Source organism: Terrapene carolina, unplaced genomic scaffold, assembly GCF_002925995.2.
Source record: "Terrapene carolina triunguis isolate 2854851 unplaced genomic scaffold, T_m_triunguis-2.0 Scaffold110, whole genome shotgun sequence".
NCBI classification, from domain to species: Eukaryota; Metazoa; Chordata; order Testudines; family Emydidae; genus Terrapene; species Terrapene triunguis.
The window spans coordinates 3,359,116-3,377,083 of record NW_020664461.1 but is presented as its reverse complement, the minus strand read 5'-3'; the positions used below and the strand labels follow the sequence as shown (position 1 = coordinate 3,377,083).

Sequence of the window (17,968 nt, the reverse complement as noted above, 5' to 3'; positions counted from 1 at the left end):
GATTCTGACCCCAGCAGGGGGCAGCAGAGAGCACTGGGCCATACAGCGCAATGGGGACTGATTCGCTCCCTCCTGGGTGCTGGGATATCTGCTCTAGTCTCTCTCTCTCTCTCTCTCTCTCGCAGAGCTTAGCGGGTCTGACCCCGCTGCGCCATGGCTGCCTCTCTGAGCCGGCTGTCCCACATCGCCTTCCACGTCCCCGCCGGGACGGGCTTGGTCAGTGACCTGGTGGGCAAGTTCCGCTTTCACCTGTTCGCGGAGCGGGTGACGGCGTGCGCCCGGCAGCTGGCTCTCCGCAAAGGAGCCGCTGTCTTCCTCGTCAATGAGAGGCTGGGGGAGGCCCCCCCGGTCCACGTGTTGCCGTTCGACCCCACCCAGCCCGCACTGGCTCAGCAGCCCCCGCTGGGCCACAGCGACGAGGAATTCCTCTACGACGTCGGCCCCTCACACCTCGTGAGCACGGCCTCCAACGTGTGCTTCGAGGTGCAGGACGTACCCAGCATCTCCCGACGCCTCCAGGAGCGGGGCTGCCCCCTGGCGATCCCGCCCACTGACGTGACGGACGACAGCGGCTCCGTCACCTACTGCGTGGTGAGATCCGTTGTGGGGAACGTCAGCCACACCCTGCTGGATCGCTCCCGCTACCGGGGGGCGTTCCTGCCTGGCTTCCGCACCGCGGGGGACGTCCCCGAGGGGCCGCAGGACCCGGCCGAGGCCACGCGCTTCGACCACATTACCTACGCCTGCTCGCGGGGCAGTACCCGGGCCGTGCTGGACTGGTACCAGCACTGCTTCGGCTTCCAGCGCTTCATCGTGAACAGGCAGGAGGACGCGGCCGAGGGCTACCGGATCCGCGGGCGCGGCGTGGGGCTGCGGCTCACCGCCATGGGGTACGGGAAGGGCAGCGAGCCGGGGCTGGCCGACGACTGCAAGTTCGTCCTGGCCGAGTCCCTGCCGGAGCCAGGGAAGAACCAGGTGGACGCCTTCCTGGAGCAGCACGGCGGAGCTGGGATCCAGCACGTCGGGCTCTACACCACGGACATCGTCTCCACGGCCCGGGCCCTGGCGCAGGCCGGCGTGCGGTTCGTCGAGCCCCCCCGGGCCTACTACAGCGAGGCGGGCAAAGCAGAGGAGATCCGGGCGGCTGGGCTGGACCCCCGGCTCCTGTCCCAGCACGGCATCCTGCTGGACGCCGAGCTGGCTGAGGACGGGGAGGGAGGCGGCAGGGGCTCCAGCCCGCACCAGCGGAGGTACCTGATGCAAATCTTCACCAAGCCCATCTTCCCTGAGGAGACCTTCTTCCTGGAGCTGATTGAGCGTCGGGGGGCCGCAGGCTTCGGGGAGGGCAACATCCGGGCCCTGTGGAAATCCGTGCAGGCCTATCTGGACAAGCAGGAGTAGAGAAGTCCCTCCCGGCTGCCTCGCCTTCTCCCCGGTGGGCTGTCACAGGGCGGGGCCATCCCCGCCTGTTGGGGAACAATGGGAGGCCAACGGCTGGCTGCCTGGCGAGCTGCACTGAAGGACTAGTGGTGGCCCCAGCGCTCCATCCCCAGGTGATGGCCCTGCCCTGGCGGGAGGGAGGGAGGAGGCAGAGCCAGACCAGCTGTTCGGTCAGAGACGGGGAGGTTGAAAGCTACTTAAAAGCTCCCTGGGACGCGCCGTCTGCCTTGATGGGTGGGATTCATGGGGTAGTTCCCACCCCAAAGACAAACCCTGCCCCCTCCCCCAGCCCCGCTCTGCCAACCCTCGCCCCGGCACGGCTGGATTGGCTAATTCTGAGTTCCTGCTCCCTGGGCCGGGAGCTGGATTTACGGCCAACGTTCAGCCTGCAGCTTTGGACCCCACAAGCTCTATGGGTGGATTTAGGGACCGTGAGCCCAGCAACCGCTGCGGCCACCCCGGGGTGGAAGGTGGCAGCAACACGGCAGGGGTGGGTAGCAGAGTCAAATGGGAATGACCAGGGGGGGGGGGGAGGGGGATCCCTGGGAGCAGATATCCCGGCTGGCCTGAGAACTGGCTCTGCATTAATCTCAGCACTATTCATGTCTGTAACCCTTCTCTCTGAGGGGCTGGCTGCGGGAGAGCCCACGTCCTGTCTGCTCCACCCTCTTCCCCTCCAGGGCAGAACAGTTCCCCCTCCCCACTCGCTCCCCTTGGCAGTTCTCACTTTGCACCAGTGGCTCCGCAGGGATTTCGCGCTGCCAAGGCGGCTGGCTGGGAATCCTCTCCCGTTCCCCGCACGCCACGGGCCAGGAGCGCGAGTGGGGCATCCTCACCGGGGCCGGCGCGTGGGCTCTCCCTGCAGCCAGGCCGTTAATGCCACAGGCACTAACCTCCCCGTGCCCCTCGCGAATGAGCTGTTCCCACGTTCTTGTTCCGTTCATGGTTTTCGGTCCGATTTACAAGCATCTCCCCCAGGCTGGGTTTCGCTCACGCTCCTGCCGCGCGTGGATTCTCGCTTACGGGGCGAGCGTCGTATGGTTCACTTGAATTTAGCCATTAAACCGAGAACTGATTTTCCTGTGCCGTGTCCTGTTGCTTCTGCAAAGAGCCAGGTCTGTGCTACTCAGCCCCAGCGCACGGCCCTGTAATGCGCCACCGAGGGGCTGTGGCTGAAGGACACCCTGGGGCTAGTGTGGGAGAGGGCGGCCCGGGATTGCCACAGAGTTCACACTGCGTCTGAGCACCAAGTTCGTTTCTGGGGGTCCCCAGGGGTGCTGCTGGTGCCCTATGCAGATCTCTTTGATGTCAGTCCCAGCTCCCACCCAGTCCACCTCTGCTACACCCCCACAGCTGACCAGCAGAGGTGCTCATGTTAACAGCCCCCAGGGAGGGGGGCTGGGGGTTTTCACTGAGGGACTTGTCTAGACGGGAAATTGACTGAACTAAGGGCTAGCTCTCTGCCTGGATACGCTGATTCAGCCTGACCCACTTCCAAAGCAGATCAGGTCGACCCACACGGCTTTTTTTGGTGAGGAAACCATTTGGCCCCAAAACATTGCCCGGTTTGAGTTAAATGCGTTCAGCAGAGAATTCCTGCAGTTCTGCCGTTTGCCAGTGGGTGCCACCGCAGGTCGGTTTTTGCTGATCCGCTCTACACCAGGCAGGCTGTTCAAGGGGCACTGCCAGGCTGCCCATGGGTGGGATGGAGCCGCTGGGTGATCGTGTAGCGCTCAGGGCTCACAAAGCTCCTTCCCCACTGCTCACAGCAGATGCCACGTTTCCTGCACCATAGCTCCAGCGGTTACCCAGTGACCTCTGCCTGGCAGCTGGGGCCAGGCCCTTCGTGCCATTCGCATCCCCTTTCGCGGCGCGGCCGGAGCGTGTTTTCAGGTGGCTACAATGAAATGGAGCCAAAATCCACTTTTAAAAGCTTGTAGAAAAAGTTCAGATTTATTAAAACCTCAGCTGTGAGTGAGTAAAAGCAGGCGGAAAAGGAGCCGGCGTACAAGGCAGGGCCAGCAGCAAACCGCCCCGCGGCCTAACACAGCGTCCGACGTCGCCCTCCGGGTCTGCTGGGTCTCAGGACCCTCCGTGTCCCAGGAGCAGCGGGAAGAGGCTGCTGGGAGGAGATGGGCAATGCTGGAAATACAGTAGTTGCACTTCGTTCAGTTCCACTTTGTCCTGCATCTAGAGCCCCGGATCCCCCCATTACTCAGGAGACGGTGGGAGTGTCGGCTTCCCTCACCCCTGGAGGGGCAACCCAGCTCCATGAACGCTGCCAGAATGCTGGGACGCCCTGACTGGACAGAACTGTCCCCTGGCTGCAGCGGGGCCCCCAGATCTCGTCCAGACAGGGAATAACGCATCGCGCCTTGGGCGGAGAGACATTCACCTGCCGCTGGCTCGAGCCAGCCCAGCCCCACTTCTCAGTGGACATGCGTCTGCAGGGTTCAGACACAGTCAGACCCCCATGCTGTCCCCGCCCTGGGGATGAGCAGAGAAGTCCAGGCCCCAGGCTGTCACGCTGGCAGAATGTTCCCTATAACTCCCCGCGTAGTGCAGTGAGACCGCACCGAGCAGGCGCAGGTTCCTCACTCCACCCCACATCCCCACTGCCGTGTGGCTGCTAGGGGCTCTGCAAGGCGGGAGCCTCCCAGGGAAGGGAAGTGGCCTGTGGGGATGGCTGTAACACCAGTGAGCCTGCACTAAAGGGGGTCCCTCTGCAGGGGGAGCCCCAGAGAGAGCAGGGGGCTGGCTGCAGGAAAGACGTGCAGGGAACAACAGACCGTGGGGGGCCTCGTATAACCCTGGGCTGAGTCCACGTGACTTGGTGTTGCCCCAGCCGGGTGCCAGGCATGGCAGGCCTGGTGGAGCTGCCAGCTGGCTGGGGGGGACGCAACAGCCCAAGCAACGCAGAGTATGGAGCCTCCATCCCCTCCAGACGGGCCTCACCGTTGGGTGCGGTCCCAGCGGGTCCGGCCGGAGCAGGAGGCCGCAGTCATTCCCCAGCGGGGGCCTTGAGAAAGGAGTCGAGGGAGAGCTGCCTCGGGGGAAGGCTGCCGTCTGCTTCCACCTTCCGCTGGCTGGCGCGCGAGGGATCGGCGCCCCGTTTCCGCTTGCAGCCCTACAGGGACGGAGACACGTGGGGCGACTGCTGTTGGCCCGGGGAGCCCGGCAAGGATGGAGGGGGGCCCCCAGCCGACAGCCCCAGAGGAGGACAAGGCCTGGGGGGCTGGAGACTGACCCCGCCCCAGCAACATCCCCTCCCAACCAGGGCTGAGGCACAGCATCACGGGGAAGCCTGCCCTGCAGGATGGGGGGCTGCAGGCTCCGGGACCGGCCCGGACGGCTTCAGCTGCCCCCTGGCAGACGCGGCGCAGACGCACTCACCTGGCCAGGCCCCCTCTCCTCGCAGCTCTGCCGCTCACATGCCTTCCAGACCTAGGGGAAGCACAAGAGAGAGGGAGCGCCACAGGCCCCTTCCCACAGCTCCAAGGGGTCGTGCCAGGCTGGCCCCTGGCCCCCTTTCACGTGACCCTAGTGGGGGGCAGGGCGTGTGCAGGGCTGAGCCCCCCTCCCTCCCAGCAATCCCAAAGCTTAGCTCTCTCCCCCGCATTCCCAGGAGCCCCATGGGGAATGCACAGGGCTGAGCTCCTCCCCCCACTCCCAGGGATCGGGGGGTGCGGGGTGGGGTTGAGTACCTTCTTCATAGCAGTGGAGACGGCTGATTTCTGGAACTCTGCCTGCGTCACCCACCGGAACGCTGGCCGCTCCAATTCCTCGTCCCGCCCGCCCGAGGCCGCCTCGGGGTCCCCGCCCAGGAGCAGCGAATAGACCACGTACGTCTGGTGAATGTGGGAGAAGACGTGGCCGACCTGGAATGCAGAGGAAAAGATCTGCAGCCCCAGGTGGGGGAAGCACTCGCTGCTCAGCGGCGCCCCCCTCTGGCTGCACCGCGAGCGAGCCGAGCGCCGTCCACACTCAGCGACAGGGTGACGGTGGCTGGGGCGGGGCTGTAAGGGGGTTATAACGAGGGGGAGCAAAGGAGAACAACCAACCAGGCGAGGACACCAGGGACCCTCTGCTCTGCCACTCCCTAGCGCCGCTCCCTGGCCTCCTGGCCCTCAGCCATCACATCTTGGGCACCAGCTTCCTGGCTGCAGGCGGAGGACTCGCTTCAGAGCCCAGCACCACAGCTCCTCCCCATCCGGCCCCAATGCCCTGGACCTACGCCAGGGCCGGTCTGCGCTCCCGTCAGCTGCGTCACTCGCCACGAACCCTTTACCCGCCCCAGGACGGACGCGTGGCCTCATTTACCTCTCCGACATGCCGCAGGTGTCCTCTGGCCACGGCTTCTCCTGCCCAGGCCTGAACATGAGCCAACAGCGCCTCCCTCTGCTGCTTCTCCTTCAGCCCCGGCCCCAAGGCCAGGCTGGGAAACTCCCAGAGCCCCGCCAGCAAGCCTGGGAGAGAGCAAGGAATGGGCAGCCAGGCCACGTTTGGCACAACCAGATTTCCATCTCCAAAGGACGCTGTGGGCGGCAGCTGGTTCCCACCACACCCAGGGCCCAACGTTCCTCTGCTCACAGGCCAGGGTCAGGGCTAGGAAAAGCCTCTTGGGACAGAGCGCATCTTGACTGGCCTGTCCAAGCATTTCCTGCCCTGGCTGGCTGCGGGATATTGTCCCTTCAAGATCACGTCCCTCTGATTACCTCCCCCCCCGTGTCAATTGCAACACGAGCGCTCCAGATGCCTGCGGGTATTGCTCAGACCAGGCACAGGGCTCACGCGGTCGATCCTGGAGGCTAAACCGCCGTTGTAAAGCCTCTGCCAAGCAGGCAAGAAGCGAGAGGAGAAGAGGCAGCAGGGTCAGGCCCAGGAAGCTGGGTGCAAGGAGCCCCCAAAGACAGCCCAAGGCACAGGGGAGCTGCCCTGCTGCCAGTGGCTGGTTTTGGGGCGCCCGTGACTATTGATCACCCCTCCTGCTCTGCAGCCAGGATCATTACTGACAGAACGGCTGCACCTTCGGGCCCTGCACAGCCCCTGCGCCTCCGCTGCTGTATCCAGACTGGGGATGGACAATTTCTGGAAATTTTGAAGTCACGGGGAAAAAAAAGCCATTGGGGAGAGGGGTGGAAAAAAGTGGAAATTTGGGGGGTGGGGGGGAAAGGATCTGAAGTAGTTATTTGATTATCAAAACTAAGCTTTATTTACTTCTTCAAGAATGCGAAATGTATTACGTACAATTTAGTTAGCACACGAGAAAGTCCTGTTTGAGATGTTTATGAAATAAATAAGTATAACTTCTTTAGTTTTGATTCAAATAACAATGACAAATATACCTAGCATTGGGGACAGACTGTAGCTGCACACGAAGGTACTTACATGTTTTGTTTTTCGCCTGTTGGCCAATATGAAAAAAAATATACAGTAAAAGCTGTTTTATCCGAAATGTTGGGGGTAGGGGGGTGCCGGTAAGTGAAAAATGCCGGTTAACTAAGAGGGAGGGGGTTGGAGTGTGGGGCGTGGGCTCTGGGAGGGAGTTTGGGGTCTGGAGGGGGCTCGGGGCAGCGGGTTGGGGCGTGGGAGGGAGTGCAGGGGGCTGCTCACCTCAGGCGGCTCCCCACAAGCGGCTCTGCGCGCTGCCTCCGCCCCCGCAGCTCCCATTGGCCACGGTTCCCAGCCAATGGGCGCTGCGCTGCTAGCGCTTGGGGCGGGGGCAGTGGTAACAGGCAGAGCCACCTGACCGCGCCTCCGCCTAGGAGCAGCCGGGACAGGTCACCGCTTGCGGGGAGCCGCCTGAGGTGAGCGGCCCCTGGATCTTCCCGCACCCAAACTCCCTCCCAGAGCCCGCGCTCCAAACCCCCTCCCGCGCCCCAGCCCCCTGCTGGCCCCGCAGCAACCGGACTATAAACCGACAGTTTAATGGCGATCAGAAATGCTGGTTTTTAGAGGTTTCCGGCTGGCAAAGTGCTGGATAAAACAGCTGTTCCTGTATAAAATACCGAGCACAGAACACGGCAGTCTTGTTGTAAACCGAAAGGAAGGTTCTGTTCTCTGGGCTCAGGAGCAGTGTGGAAAAAGATCTGTCCTGATCACGTTGATAAAGAACCTCATGTGGCCAGGGAAACGTTTTGTTCATGTTAAACACGTATTGGTTATTATTCGAGAGCGTTTAGAAGTACCGAAGAGCAGCAGTAACAGCATCACCCTCGTAACCCTGTCCCTGGTCACTCAGAGCAAACACTTCATCTAACCAGCTTCTTTCCAATTTTTCCATATTGGGTCTGGGGAAAGAACCATTTTTTTCTGGACATTTCCGGGTTGTTTTTTTCAGATGCTCACCTCTCTAATCCAGCCAGAGCCCCCGGCGGGGGTCTCCCTGCAGGGATCCCAGGGCTGGCTGTGGGTGTTTGATGCCTGTTGAGGTCAGACAGCAGTGAGGGGCTTTTTCTCTCATCGGCCCCCTGAGATGAGTGAGCCCTGCCCCCCAGCATGCCCAGTCCCTCGGGGCAGCGATCCTTCCGTTCCCACAGACACCAACGCCTCCCTTTCCATCCCCACCCTGGTGCACACCCGAGCTGCGAGTTACCGGAGCTGGGTCTCTGCACGATCAGGTACTCTGGCTCCCCCCGGGGGCCTCTCCTCTCCAGCACACATGTGGCCGTCCGCTCCGCCCGGGGCTGCTTCTTGGTGGCTCTCCTAGGGAAGTTGGCCACGCCGAGGCTGCTGTCCCAGGGCTCCGTGGCAGGGGGGCACAAAGAGCAGCTGCCTGCGGTGGCGGCGGCTGTGAATCAGACGCGGCACCAGGTCAGTCCGTGTCACTGCACCGGCCCTCATAAGACCTGGGGATTGGGGGCTGCACCTCTGCCCTGCTCACGGCATGAGGAGAGGAGGCCCAGGGTCCCCATCACCCGCTTCTGATGGATTTATTCCAGCCCCGAGAGCAGCTCTTCCAGTGGCTGGCCACGGGGCTCCCAAGAAGTCACCAACTCAGCCCAGGATCAGCCAGATGAGGCACCCCAAGGAGGTGTTGGGGAGGACCCCCTAGAGGTTGGGCAACAGACGCTCTCCCGTAACGTCTCCTCCTTGTGTGTAAGTCACTGCACCTCCCCGCCCCCACGTCCCAAACTAGCCTCTATGTGACACTAATCCCCACAGTGTAACCCAGCAGAGCTGGGGCACTCCACCTGCACGGGCCAGCAGGGGAGTCCGCCAGGAGCCCTACCGCTCACGCACACCGCCTGGCCCCCACTGCTGCCTCTCGCCGCGCTGCCCCCACAGCTCTGTGCCCCGGGGCGGGGCTTCCCCACCAGCTCAGAGCTCGCCGGGGGCTAAGGGGTCAAGACGTGCTCTCCATACAGGGCTAAGCCTCGAGAGGTGGCGATCCCCAGCCAGCACCTACCACACTCCTCGATGTCAGGCGCCTGGGAGCAACTGGAGGCGGCTTTTCCCAGCAGCCTCTTGGAGGCGAATTCCAGTTCCTTCTCCACCTGCAAAGGAAGGACAGGGTCAGCTACAGGCCTCAGCTGCCAATGGAAGGCTCAGGTCCAGCAATGGCTATTAGCCAAGAGGGCCAGGGATGCAACCCCACGCTCTGGGTGTCCCTAAACCTCTGACTGCCAGAGGCTGGGACTGGACAACAGGGGCTGGATCACTCAAAATTGCCCTGTTCTGTCCATTCCCTCTGAAGCACCTGGCACCAGCCACTGTCGGAAGACAGGATACGGGGCTAGATGGACCGTTGGTCTGACCCATTGTGGCCGTTCTTATGCCATTTCAAACCTGGCAGCACGCTGCAGCGTATGTTGTATTTGGCACCAGCCACAAGCTGCCCCCTGATGACGCGTTACAAGACGTGGGTACCCAAAGACACTGCGGCCAGGAGTCAGAAGAGAGCTTAGCTCACGCGTGAACAGGTCTGGGAACTTGTACACAATACATCCAAGGGGGTAAACACCACAGGGAGAGGGGAACCAAGCTTTTTAACAGTGCGGGTGATTTACCACTGGAACAAACTACCAAGGGAAGTGGTGGCTTCTCTATCTCTTGATGTCTCTAAATCTAGATTGGATGCCTTTCCGAAAGATGCTACTGGCCAATACATCTAGGTTAGGCATAGTCTGGGTATTATGCACACAGCATTAATATACTACACATTGTGTGTGTGTGTTGGGAAGTTATGTTAACTGAATGCATTACGGTCTTGCTACAATTCTGTTCACTCGTGCTGAGTATCTCATAACTCTTTGCAAAGCCGAAGTCAGCTTTGGCATTAGCTAACAGAGAACTTGCCAAAGACAAGAAATGCTTGTTCTATATTCTAGTGCAGGCAGCTCTGAAGACGGCTGGTTTAGAGCGTAGCATCCAAAAGAGAGACAGGAAAAGGACAGAACAAAACAAGGTGTGCTGGATTTTAGTGCCGTCGAGTTTTGTAACTTGTCAAGCCACACTGTAACTAGCGCTCGTTGAAATGCACGGTTCCGAAACACACTTCTGCGCAAGGTGAACGTGCTGCGAGATACAAACCGCTCCCTGGACAGAGGCCGCGTACGTCTCCTTTCCATATTGCACCGTTTTATCTTCGGACAATACGTTTGGCTAAGTTTGGTCTCTTGAACACAGTGAGTGTAGTCAGAACAGCTGGCTACACTCGGACAAAAGTGCGCTTTAGCCAAACGCAACTGGCTGGGCTCGAGCAGGGGTGACCGGGTGAAATTCATTGGCTTGTGCTAGACAGGAGCTCAGACTAGACGATCCAATGAAACAGTCCTTCTGGCCCATGAACCTATGACATTAAGGGCCAATGGTTTATAGGTAGCATTTAGCTGGAAACACGGATCACTATCAGGGAAGGTTTCCCACCGCTGGGACTGATCAGCCTGTGGAACCGGCCCGCCCAGAGGAAGGGCAGGAGTAGCCTGGGTCATTTAAACCTGGACTGGACCCAGCACTGGCGATATCACAGGGCGGGATTCTGGGCCAGCCCCAGGGATGCGCCTCAGTGACCCCACCAGGCTCTTCCATCTCGAGTTCCCAAGCTCCAAAACCAAAAATCCAAAGAGCAGCAGCTTGTTGTATAGGGTGTGTGTGTGTGTGTCCATGTCCGTGTCCAGATCACCACCTTCAGTTTACAGAGCGTAGGCGGGCTTGGAATAATTAGACATGCATGAGACCTCCATTCTCGGGAGACAGGATTAGGGAGGTAAATGGATCAGCAGGCTGGAGACAGAATGTCTGTGCTAGCTACGATAAGGAGGAACCCGCAGGGAACCACTGACAATGGGAAGAACCACAGCATACAGGATCACCCTGGAACGTAACGCTGAAGTAAAGAGTAAGTCATGGATGGACAGAGCGTTCTGTACAGGGCTTGGTTCCTACCACGTAACCAAGCCAGTCCCAGAACGTGTGATTCAATGTAGAGGAAATGCAATGTGATACTGTATGTAAATGCACATAAAGGAAGAAGGTTTCTGTGGAATTTTGGATCTGGGATGTACCCTGCATCCACCACCTCCTCCGTGTTTGAGTCCGCTCAGCTCAGCGTAACATTGCTGTGCGCCCAATAAAAATCCCCGACTGATGGAACCTGGAGTCAAAGTGGGCTCTCGGGAAGCCGTCTCAGAGGGAATCCCAAGGCAGGGAAGTGACTTGCTCGGGGTCCAGAGGGAGGCGGTGGGAAAGCAAGGAATGGGACTTGGGGCTCGATCCCCCCCTTCCTAGTAGCACACGTTTTTATGAAGGGCGTAGGGGTTACATATAGACCACTGACCTACTGGGATTGAGCTGAATGCAGGAAAGCACAATACCTACCCGGCAACGCGCCCTACAGTGGGGCTTCACAGGACACTCCATGCACAGCGGGGCCCTGGGGGTGCACACGGTAGCTCCCAGCTCCATCATGGCTTGGTTAAAGTCCCCTGGCCGGGCTGGATCGACTAGAGCATTGGCCAAATCCCTACGACGAAGAGCAGCGAGAAGTGGCAGGCTGGTTACCAGAGGAGCATTCCTTACCACACACCGGGGGTAGGTCCCATCAACTGGGAAGAGAAACAGCCCACTGCAAACCGGCACCCACTCGCCCTACCCGCAGCTGGGGAGAGGCTCAGAACCTTGATACCAGCTAGACCCAGGGCGGAGGGGGCTTGGGCCATTCTCGGCCACTGGGGCTTGCTCCTGTTCTAGTACGTTGGGCTAGTGTGACTAGCGCTCTAGGCTCCCTCGTCCTACCTTACTAGAGTCACAGGACCAGGACCTCCCCGCAGCCTCCTCCTAGTGATGGCTCTCTCCGACAGTGGGCATCGGGGGGCTCCGAACCCCAGGTTCCCATCCATGGGAGCAGCCCAAGCTTCATGGCAGTTAGAGGCAGCCGGCATTGGCTTGTAGAGCCAATCTCATTGCCTAGTGAGCCCGTGAGAAGGCTGGGAACCCCTGGTGCAACGAGCAGACACGGCCGCAGGCCCACACTCTCCAAGGCGCCTCTCGCCGTGCCGAGCGCCTGAGAGCACGCGATGGGCCAGTGACCCCTGAAAGCTGGCTGCAGCCGCCACACGCCGGCTCCTCCTCTGGTTAGATCGGCCGAGAATCCCAGCCCCTGCTTAGCGCCACGGCCGCTCCTGTGACCGTTCTCGCTGGCGCTTGGATGGTACTTCGTAAGCGCTGGTCTCCAGTGCTGCCTAGGGGACGGCGCTGCTGCATGCACCAGTAGGCACGATTCTGTATGCAGCTGGGGGGGGGGGGGGCGCGGGCGATTTCATCTCCAGGGCTGATCCAATCCCTGCCTACTCCCTGTATGGGCCTACAAGGGAGCCACTTCCTGACCACTGAGCTAGTGCTTGTCTGTTGTGCATCCACTGGGCTGCAAGGCAACCAATTGCCCCAATGACATGGTAAGCAGAGGTGAAGAGCTGCCTCCCGTGACCGATTTCCCCGGGCCACCCTGGTGTACTTTACTCCTGTTTGTATTACAACCCCCCCCCCTCGCCTCCTGGGACGAGAACAATCCCCTACCAGAGTCTGTCGGCAACAGCCGGGCTGCTGGACTCGGCGCCGATGCATCGGACCCGGCACAGGACTCGGATCACGTTCCCGTCCACCACTCCCGTCGCCTGGCCCGTGAGACAGAAGAGCAGCGGTCACCATCTCAGGGCACGTGCGAGCTCGTGCCCCTAGGAGGGGAGGGCATTTGGCCAGGCCGGTCCCAGGGAGGGGTAACTGGAGGGATCAGCAATCCCCAGGCCAAGCAAGTCTGCTGGGAGGGTGCCCCACGGAGGGCTGGAGCTGGTCCGGGCTCCCAGTGCCCAGACCCCCCTGGGAGATCCCAGCTTTCAGCGAGGCAGGGGGACCATTGCAAGTAGCACTGGAACTGCCCTGGGGCAAGGAGGGGCCACGAGCTGCTAACAGCAGCCCCAGGGAGAGGCATGTTCCCCAAACCTCCTAACAGCTGAGGCGCCAAGGCCAGCACAGCCTGACACCCCCGCGGCAACGCTGGCACACAGACAGCGCCGGGTCTCGCATCACCTGCCCGTAGGAGATGGAGGCGATGGCTCCTGCTGTGTATCTCCCCACTCCCGGCAGCAGCCTCTGCAGCTCCTCGGCCGTCGCGGGCATCTGACCTGCCAGCTCGGAAACCACCTGAGGGGAGAGGGGAGCTGAGTAGGGACCTGGCGTCTCCCAACGTGAGCTGGGCACATCAGCCATGCCCCACTCTGGAGCTTTTGGCTAGCACTTGGGGACAGAGCCGTGGCACTGGGCTTCCCCCCACACCCGCCAGCGGGCACTAGCATGGAGAGAAGGAAATACCCCCTCCCTCCACAACTGCCCCCGCACCAGGATACCTTCTGTGCTGCTTCCTGCAGCCGCTTCCCTCGCGAGTAGTAGCCAAGTCCTGCCCACAGCTCATTCACGTCCTGTTCCCAAGACACACAGCCAGGGGTTAAGACTAGTCGCAAAGGGCCCAGGATTAAAGATCAATGGGGGCGTTTTCAGGCCCCTGCCATGGGGGATTCTCACCTCCAGGGAAGCTTTGGCGAGTGCCTGCAGCGTCGGCCATTTCTACATTGCAAAGGAAACAGAGGTTTGTTCGCTGGCACAGGACAGGTCTGCAGACCGCGACGAACCCGAACGCATGGCTGACCCGCAGGCCGGGAACGAGACATGCAATGGCCGAGGTTTCAGACACGCTCAGAAATTCAGGGCTCCAGACGCAGGAGAAGGAGACAAAGGACAATCACCTGCATCCACCTGTTGTAATAGTCAATCACCGTAGCCACCTGCGTCTGCTGGAGCATGATCTCCGACACCCACACTGCAGGCACAAAGGAAAAGCGAGAGCACCGTGGGGGACTGGAAGGCCCCCTCCCAATTCAACACCTTGCCCTGTGCCTATGCACAAGGTCTCTCTGGGGCGAAAGCAGAGCCTCCCATAGCTTGCACTAGTCCCTTATACCTGAAGCAGGCTTAGAATTGGGGCCACTGACGTATCCAAAGTTACTGCCCAGAAGCTCTACTGGTAACCCGTTTTCTCCCCATTTGTCTCATGCTGCTCTCCTGCATCTCTCAGACCAGGCCGTTTGAGCCTAAGGGGGCGGCACCATCATTGTCCAGCTTCGTCCCTGCGATGCTGGGTCCTTGCCAGTGCCACGCTGCTGGCCTCTTTCAGAAAGAGTCTAGAGGAGTTTTGGGCTGCGTCTGGTTTTGGGAGAGCAGCGTGATTTGTTCGGAGTATTTTTCTCCACAGTGACGCTGCCATCCCCCACAATGCACCCTGCTAACTCTGCAGTGCTAGGCAAAGACGATATGCCGCGACAAACCTTCTGCCTGAGAAAAGAAGCCCAAGCAGACAGCCTGTGTTCTCTCTGTCTCACCTGCATATGCTCGTCTGTTAGTATCTGATTCGCTTGCAGCCTGAAAGAGAAGGCAGAGGGAATTTCAGGGAACTGCACAGAGTTCTCAGCTCTGGACTCTGCTCAGGGAGCGATGGGGAAAAGGACAGGAGATGCACACCTTGTTCGGATAGGGTCATTTGCACTAAAGAGAAAGAGTCAAATTCAGCACTAGTGAGACGCCACCAGTGTTTGGAATGACACCAGTTAGCTTGCAGAAGAGCAGCTCCTCTTGGGAAGTGTTTGATAGCTGAGCCCTGGTTCAAATACTGGCAGAGGACAAAATTTGTAAGTGTCACTCAATTTAGATATAAGAGCTCCTGAAAATGGAGGAGTTATAGGAATCCCAAGAGAGCTGGGATTTGCAGCTTCCAGCTGCTACTGGCCACCTGAAAACAGCTCTATCCACAACCTTCCTTGGAAAGCACTTCGTTCTTGCAGAGCTTCTTAGGAAGGTCAGGTTAGAGGGTCAGGGCAAAGATGCGCAGGAAACATTTGCATAAACACATGCAAAACATATATTTGCATATGCAAATAAGAAAAGGGGAGCAACTACCTGTTTTCTATGCACCGTTAAGATACTAATTAAAGAAAAGATTGGCCCCCAAATGCTGAATTTGGTCTGACCATTTGAAAGCCAACACACAATTGGCTGCAATCTCTCTTGATCTTGGCGTGAGGGATTTAGATGCTTCTCCAGCTAAAGTTTATCCTGAAAGTTTAGAATCCCAACAGAGAAACCTTCCCTAAGGTCACCCACACCCCACCCCACACACAGGTACCAGAACCGGAGATTTTTAAATGGGACAATGGTGGCCCCACATAATTCTCAGCACAGCGGTGAAAGTTCATCTCTGACCACACCAGCCATTCCACCATGGAACAGGCAAATGCACTGTCACCATTTGCCACTGTGGGCTTAGCAAGGACAGAGGTGAGATCTGGGGCTGGCACAAAGTGGGAACAGCAGAACATTCTGCAGTAACAAGGGAATACAAACTAATAGGCAAGCAAACAGGCAGGGGCTAAGGATAAATAAAAACCTCCCTGCAGCACTAGAAGCTCAAACCCAATAGATGGGACCAAGGATGAAAAGCTGACACTGACTAGAAACGCATGGTGAAGCTGACATGTCTAGTTTCCCTGTAGGACCCAAGTTGAAGGAAACAAACCACATCAGTGGAGAAAGATACAATCTGATTTTAGATGCCCCTTCAGTTTTAATGCAATCTGACAGGTTCATAGGGAAGGACAGTGCTTTGATCATCACGGCAGCATCTTTTAAACTGGGGGAAACCCAACCACGTATTGTGGTGACCCACTCCTGCCGTACCAATTTCCTCCAGGGAAGGTCACGCTTGCATTTGTCGTACCAGGCAAGCAAATTCTTCCGAAAGGCCTCGATTTCTGCCAGGTGGCTGAAGAGATGGTACGCAGACACTGGAGGAAGCATGCCTGCAAGGAGACATTAAATGCCAGTCAGAAGCCAGGACAAGTGGTTAACGGAGCTGGGGGGTGGGGCTTGGCTGCTCTTTCATTACTGAGGCAAAGGAGGTCTTTCCATCAGACCGGACAAACCACTAGAAACAAAGAAAATAGCCTTGACAAGCCTGCACTAGACCCTGAAGGGTGTGTGGCCCCAAAAGGCTTTCACTAGCTGTTTCTAGGATTCATCCGGTCCCAGTGCGCCAGACCTCTACAATCTCAAATTCCCCCCTAAAGCCTCACTTCTACCAGACTCACAAATACTGGCCCTCATCAAATGCCTTCCCCTCCTAAACATTACAGAAGTGGGGAGACACGTCCGATTACAGGAAAAAAAAAAGCCTCTAATTTACCACCCTTACCTGGGTCTCCCATTGCATCTTGTCGTCTCATAGACTGTATGTTCATCAGGGCAAGGACTGATTTTGCATGTGTCTCGTACAACTTGGAGCATGCCAACCCTTAACGAGTACACACTTCTATGACTGTGTTCTCTGTGCTCAGCTGAATGCATTAACCAAAATAAGTTTCTGGCTAAGCGATTTCAATGTCAGGGGCGAGGAAGCCGAGACAAACAACATGGGTCTAGCAGAGGAGGCGGCAGAGAAACTGACCAGAAACCAGCCAGTCTATTTTTGGAAGTGCAACAACAGTGTTGAAAAAAGGAAGAAGCAGAAACTTATGGTTCAAATGTTATATGTCTCTGAAAATGTGACTGTCAACTCCCTGCGTGTATCAGAGCCAAGTCTTCTGATTTCAGTGACTAAAGTACGCTTTCAACTACTTTTTACTGCCCTTAGCCCAGCAGAACTCACCCATCTCTGTACGAGGAAGCTGCAATCTATCCAGCTCATACAACATCGGCAGAGTAGTTAACCAAGCTCACCTTGTGAAATCTTGGTCCTTGCTAGCGCATGAGGAAGAAACAGCTCAGACTGATTCTCATATCCCAAAGGTGATTTTGCAGGGCTGGCAGTTAGAGGAAATTTATATGTATTTGTAAACTGAGCACAGCTGAACTGCAGTTACTGAGAGACAAGAAACAAGGAACCTCACAATGCCATTTTAGCACCGAATGGCGCTTAAGGTGCAGGTTGGAGTCCAGAGAGTTGGCTCCATTGAGAATGGTGCTGTACAAGTGCAGGATATTAGGATCAGCCGTGAATTAACGTATTCAATGGTCAGATTGAGGCTGCACATTATTCAATGACGGGCAGGGTTTTATTTACAAAATATGGTTTTATTTGCCTGAGTCTCTTTGCACCCAGGCTCATTCCTGCTCTCGTTTGGTATGTGTCTAGCCGTTCACACTGTGCCTATCGTCATGGTGTCACCCTCACTCCAGTGTCCCAATAAGATCCTTGTAGCCAAAGCGTTTCACCTTTATGGGATGATACATTCTCCCTGCACCTCCTTGGGGATTTCCTCACTTCCCCTGCACGCTGCTGGAGTCCCCGCCCGCTGCGAGCTGCTGCCCGGAGTTTACTCATCGCCAGGCTGAGGACAGAAGAGTGAATGGGGTACTGTTATGGTGACCCCCTCAAGGGCCCTCACACCCCCCCGCCCCCACTCCACCCCTTCCCCCAAGTACCCACATTCGTCCTACCTCTTCCCACCCCGCCCCCATTCCACCCCCTTCCCCAACTCCTCCCTCCCCGAACGCCGCCAAACAGCTGTTTGGTGGTGGGCAGAAATGCTGGGAGGGAGGAGGAGCAGGAACGCAGTGCACTCAAGAGAGGAGGCGGGGAAGAGGTGGGGGGGAGCTTAGCTGCGGAGCACCCGCTAATTTTTCCCCATGGGTGCTCCAGCCCCGGAGCACCCACGCAGTCGGCGCCTATGCCCTGAGCAGTTCCAACAACCCTCCAACCCCAGAGCTCCAACCTCCCCCCTGGACACCACACGCCCTCCCACTGCCACCGTGCATGCTAATGGGGGGGGAGAGAACTGGACACCCGCCGGACACCCTGTGCACCTCGTGGGGAGAGTGGGGTGTGAACCAGACACCCCGTGCACCTCGTGGCGGGTGTGTGTGAGAGAGTGAACCAGACACTCTGTGCACCTGGGGGTGGGGGGGAAAGAGTGTGTGAACTGGACACCTCGTGCTCGTGGGGGCGGGGGGTGTTGAACCAGACACCCCATGCACCTCGGGGGGG

At 58.4% G+C, this 17,968-nt stretch overlaps 3 protein-coding genes across 4 annotated transcripts; 1 reads left to right on the top strand and 2 right to left on the bottom strand.

Moving 5' to 3' along the window:
- Nucleotides 1-153: 153 nt before the first annotated feature.
- Nucleotides 154-1,507, top strand: HPDL (4-hydroxyphenylpyruvate dioxygenase like). The gene has a single exon (XM_024197669.2). The coding sequence runs from the start codon at nucleotides 154-156 to the stop codon at nucleotides 1,399-1,401; it is 1,248 nt and encodes a 415-aa protein (XP_024053437.2). The 3' UTR covers nucleotides 1,402-1,507.
- Nucleotides 1,508-3,364: 1,857 nt separating this feature from the next.
- On the bottom strand, nucleotides 3,365-14,122 carry LOC112105042 (adenine DNA glycosylase). 2 transcript variants are annotated; one of them, XM_029911610.1, is made up of 13 exons: nucleotides 13,680-14,122; nucleotides 13,459-13,500; nucleotides 13,284-13,355; nucleotides 12,967-13,080; nucleotides 12,457-12,554; nucleotides 11,260-11,404; nucleotides 8,849-8,936; nucleotides 8,036-8,230; nucleotides 5,761-5,906; nucleotides 5,145-5,318; nucleotides 4,834-4,884; nucleotides 4,396-4,567; nucleotides 3,365-3,582 (listed from the first exon to the last, which is right to left on the bottom strand). In XM_029911610.1, the coding sequence occupies exons 1-12, from the start codon at nucleotides 13,734-13,736 to the stop codon at nucleotides 4,442-4,444; spliced, it is 1,308 nt and encodes a 435-aa protein (XP_029767470.1). In that variant the 5' UTR covers nucleotides 13,737-14,122; the 3' UTR covers nucleotides 3,365-3,582; nucleotides 4,396-4,441. The 2 variants fall into 2 exon arrangements, with proteins under 2 accessions (XP_029767470.1, XP_029767471.1); XM_029911611.1 differs by having other exon boundaries at nucleotides 8,036-8,215.
- A 107-nt stretch (nucleotides 14,123-14,229) lies between these two features.
- On the bottom strand, nucleotides 14,230-17,307 carry LOC115271208 (adenine DNA glycosylase-like). Its single transcript, XM_029911599.1, has 3 exons — nucleotides 17,197-17,307; nucleotides 15,664-15,785; nucleotides 14,230-14,352 (listed from the first exon to the last, which is right to left on the bottom strand). Exons 1-3 carry the CDS (start codon nucleotides 17,303-17,305, stop codon nucleotides 14,230-14,232), a joined length of 354 nt encoding a protein of 117 aa, XP_029767459.1. The 5' UTR covers nucleotides 17,306-17,307.
- Between the last annotated feature and the right edge of the window lie 661 nt (nucleotides 17,308-17,968).

Bases quoted from the DNA above. Each gene is read 5' to 3' on its own strand.
- HPDL (XM_024197669.2), top strand. From the start codon at position 154: ATGGCTGCCTCTCTGAGCCGGCTGTCCCACATCGCCTTCCACGTCCCC.
- LOC112105042 (XM_029911610.1), bottom strand. From the start codon at position 13,736: ATGCTCCAGCAGACGCAGGTGGCTACGGTGATTGACTATTACAACAGG. The intron at 8,231-8,848 runs GTAGGTGCTGGC...TCTGATTCACAG, and splicing joins GCCTGACATCGAGGAGTGTG to CCGCCGCCACCGCAGGCAGC. The intron at 5,907-8,035 runs GTAACTCGCAGC...GCTCTCTCCCAG, and splicing joins CGTGCAGAGACCCAGCTCCG to GCTTGCTGGCGGGGCTCTGG.
- LOC115271208 (XM_029911599.1), bottom strand. From the start codon at position 17,305: ATGAGTAAACTCCGGGCAGCAGCTCGCAGCGGGCGGGGACTCCAGCAG. The intron at 15,786-17,196 runs GTGAAACGCTTT...GTCTCCTTGCAG, and splicing joins GAATGTATCATCCCATAAAG to GCATGCTTCCTCCAGTGTCT. The intron at 14,353-15,663 runs GTACGGCAGGAG...CTTCTCTTTCAG, and splicing joins ACCTTCCCTGGAGGAAATTG to GCTGCAAGCGAATCAGATAC.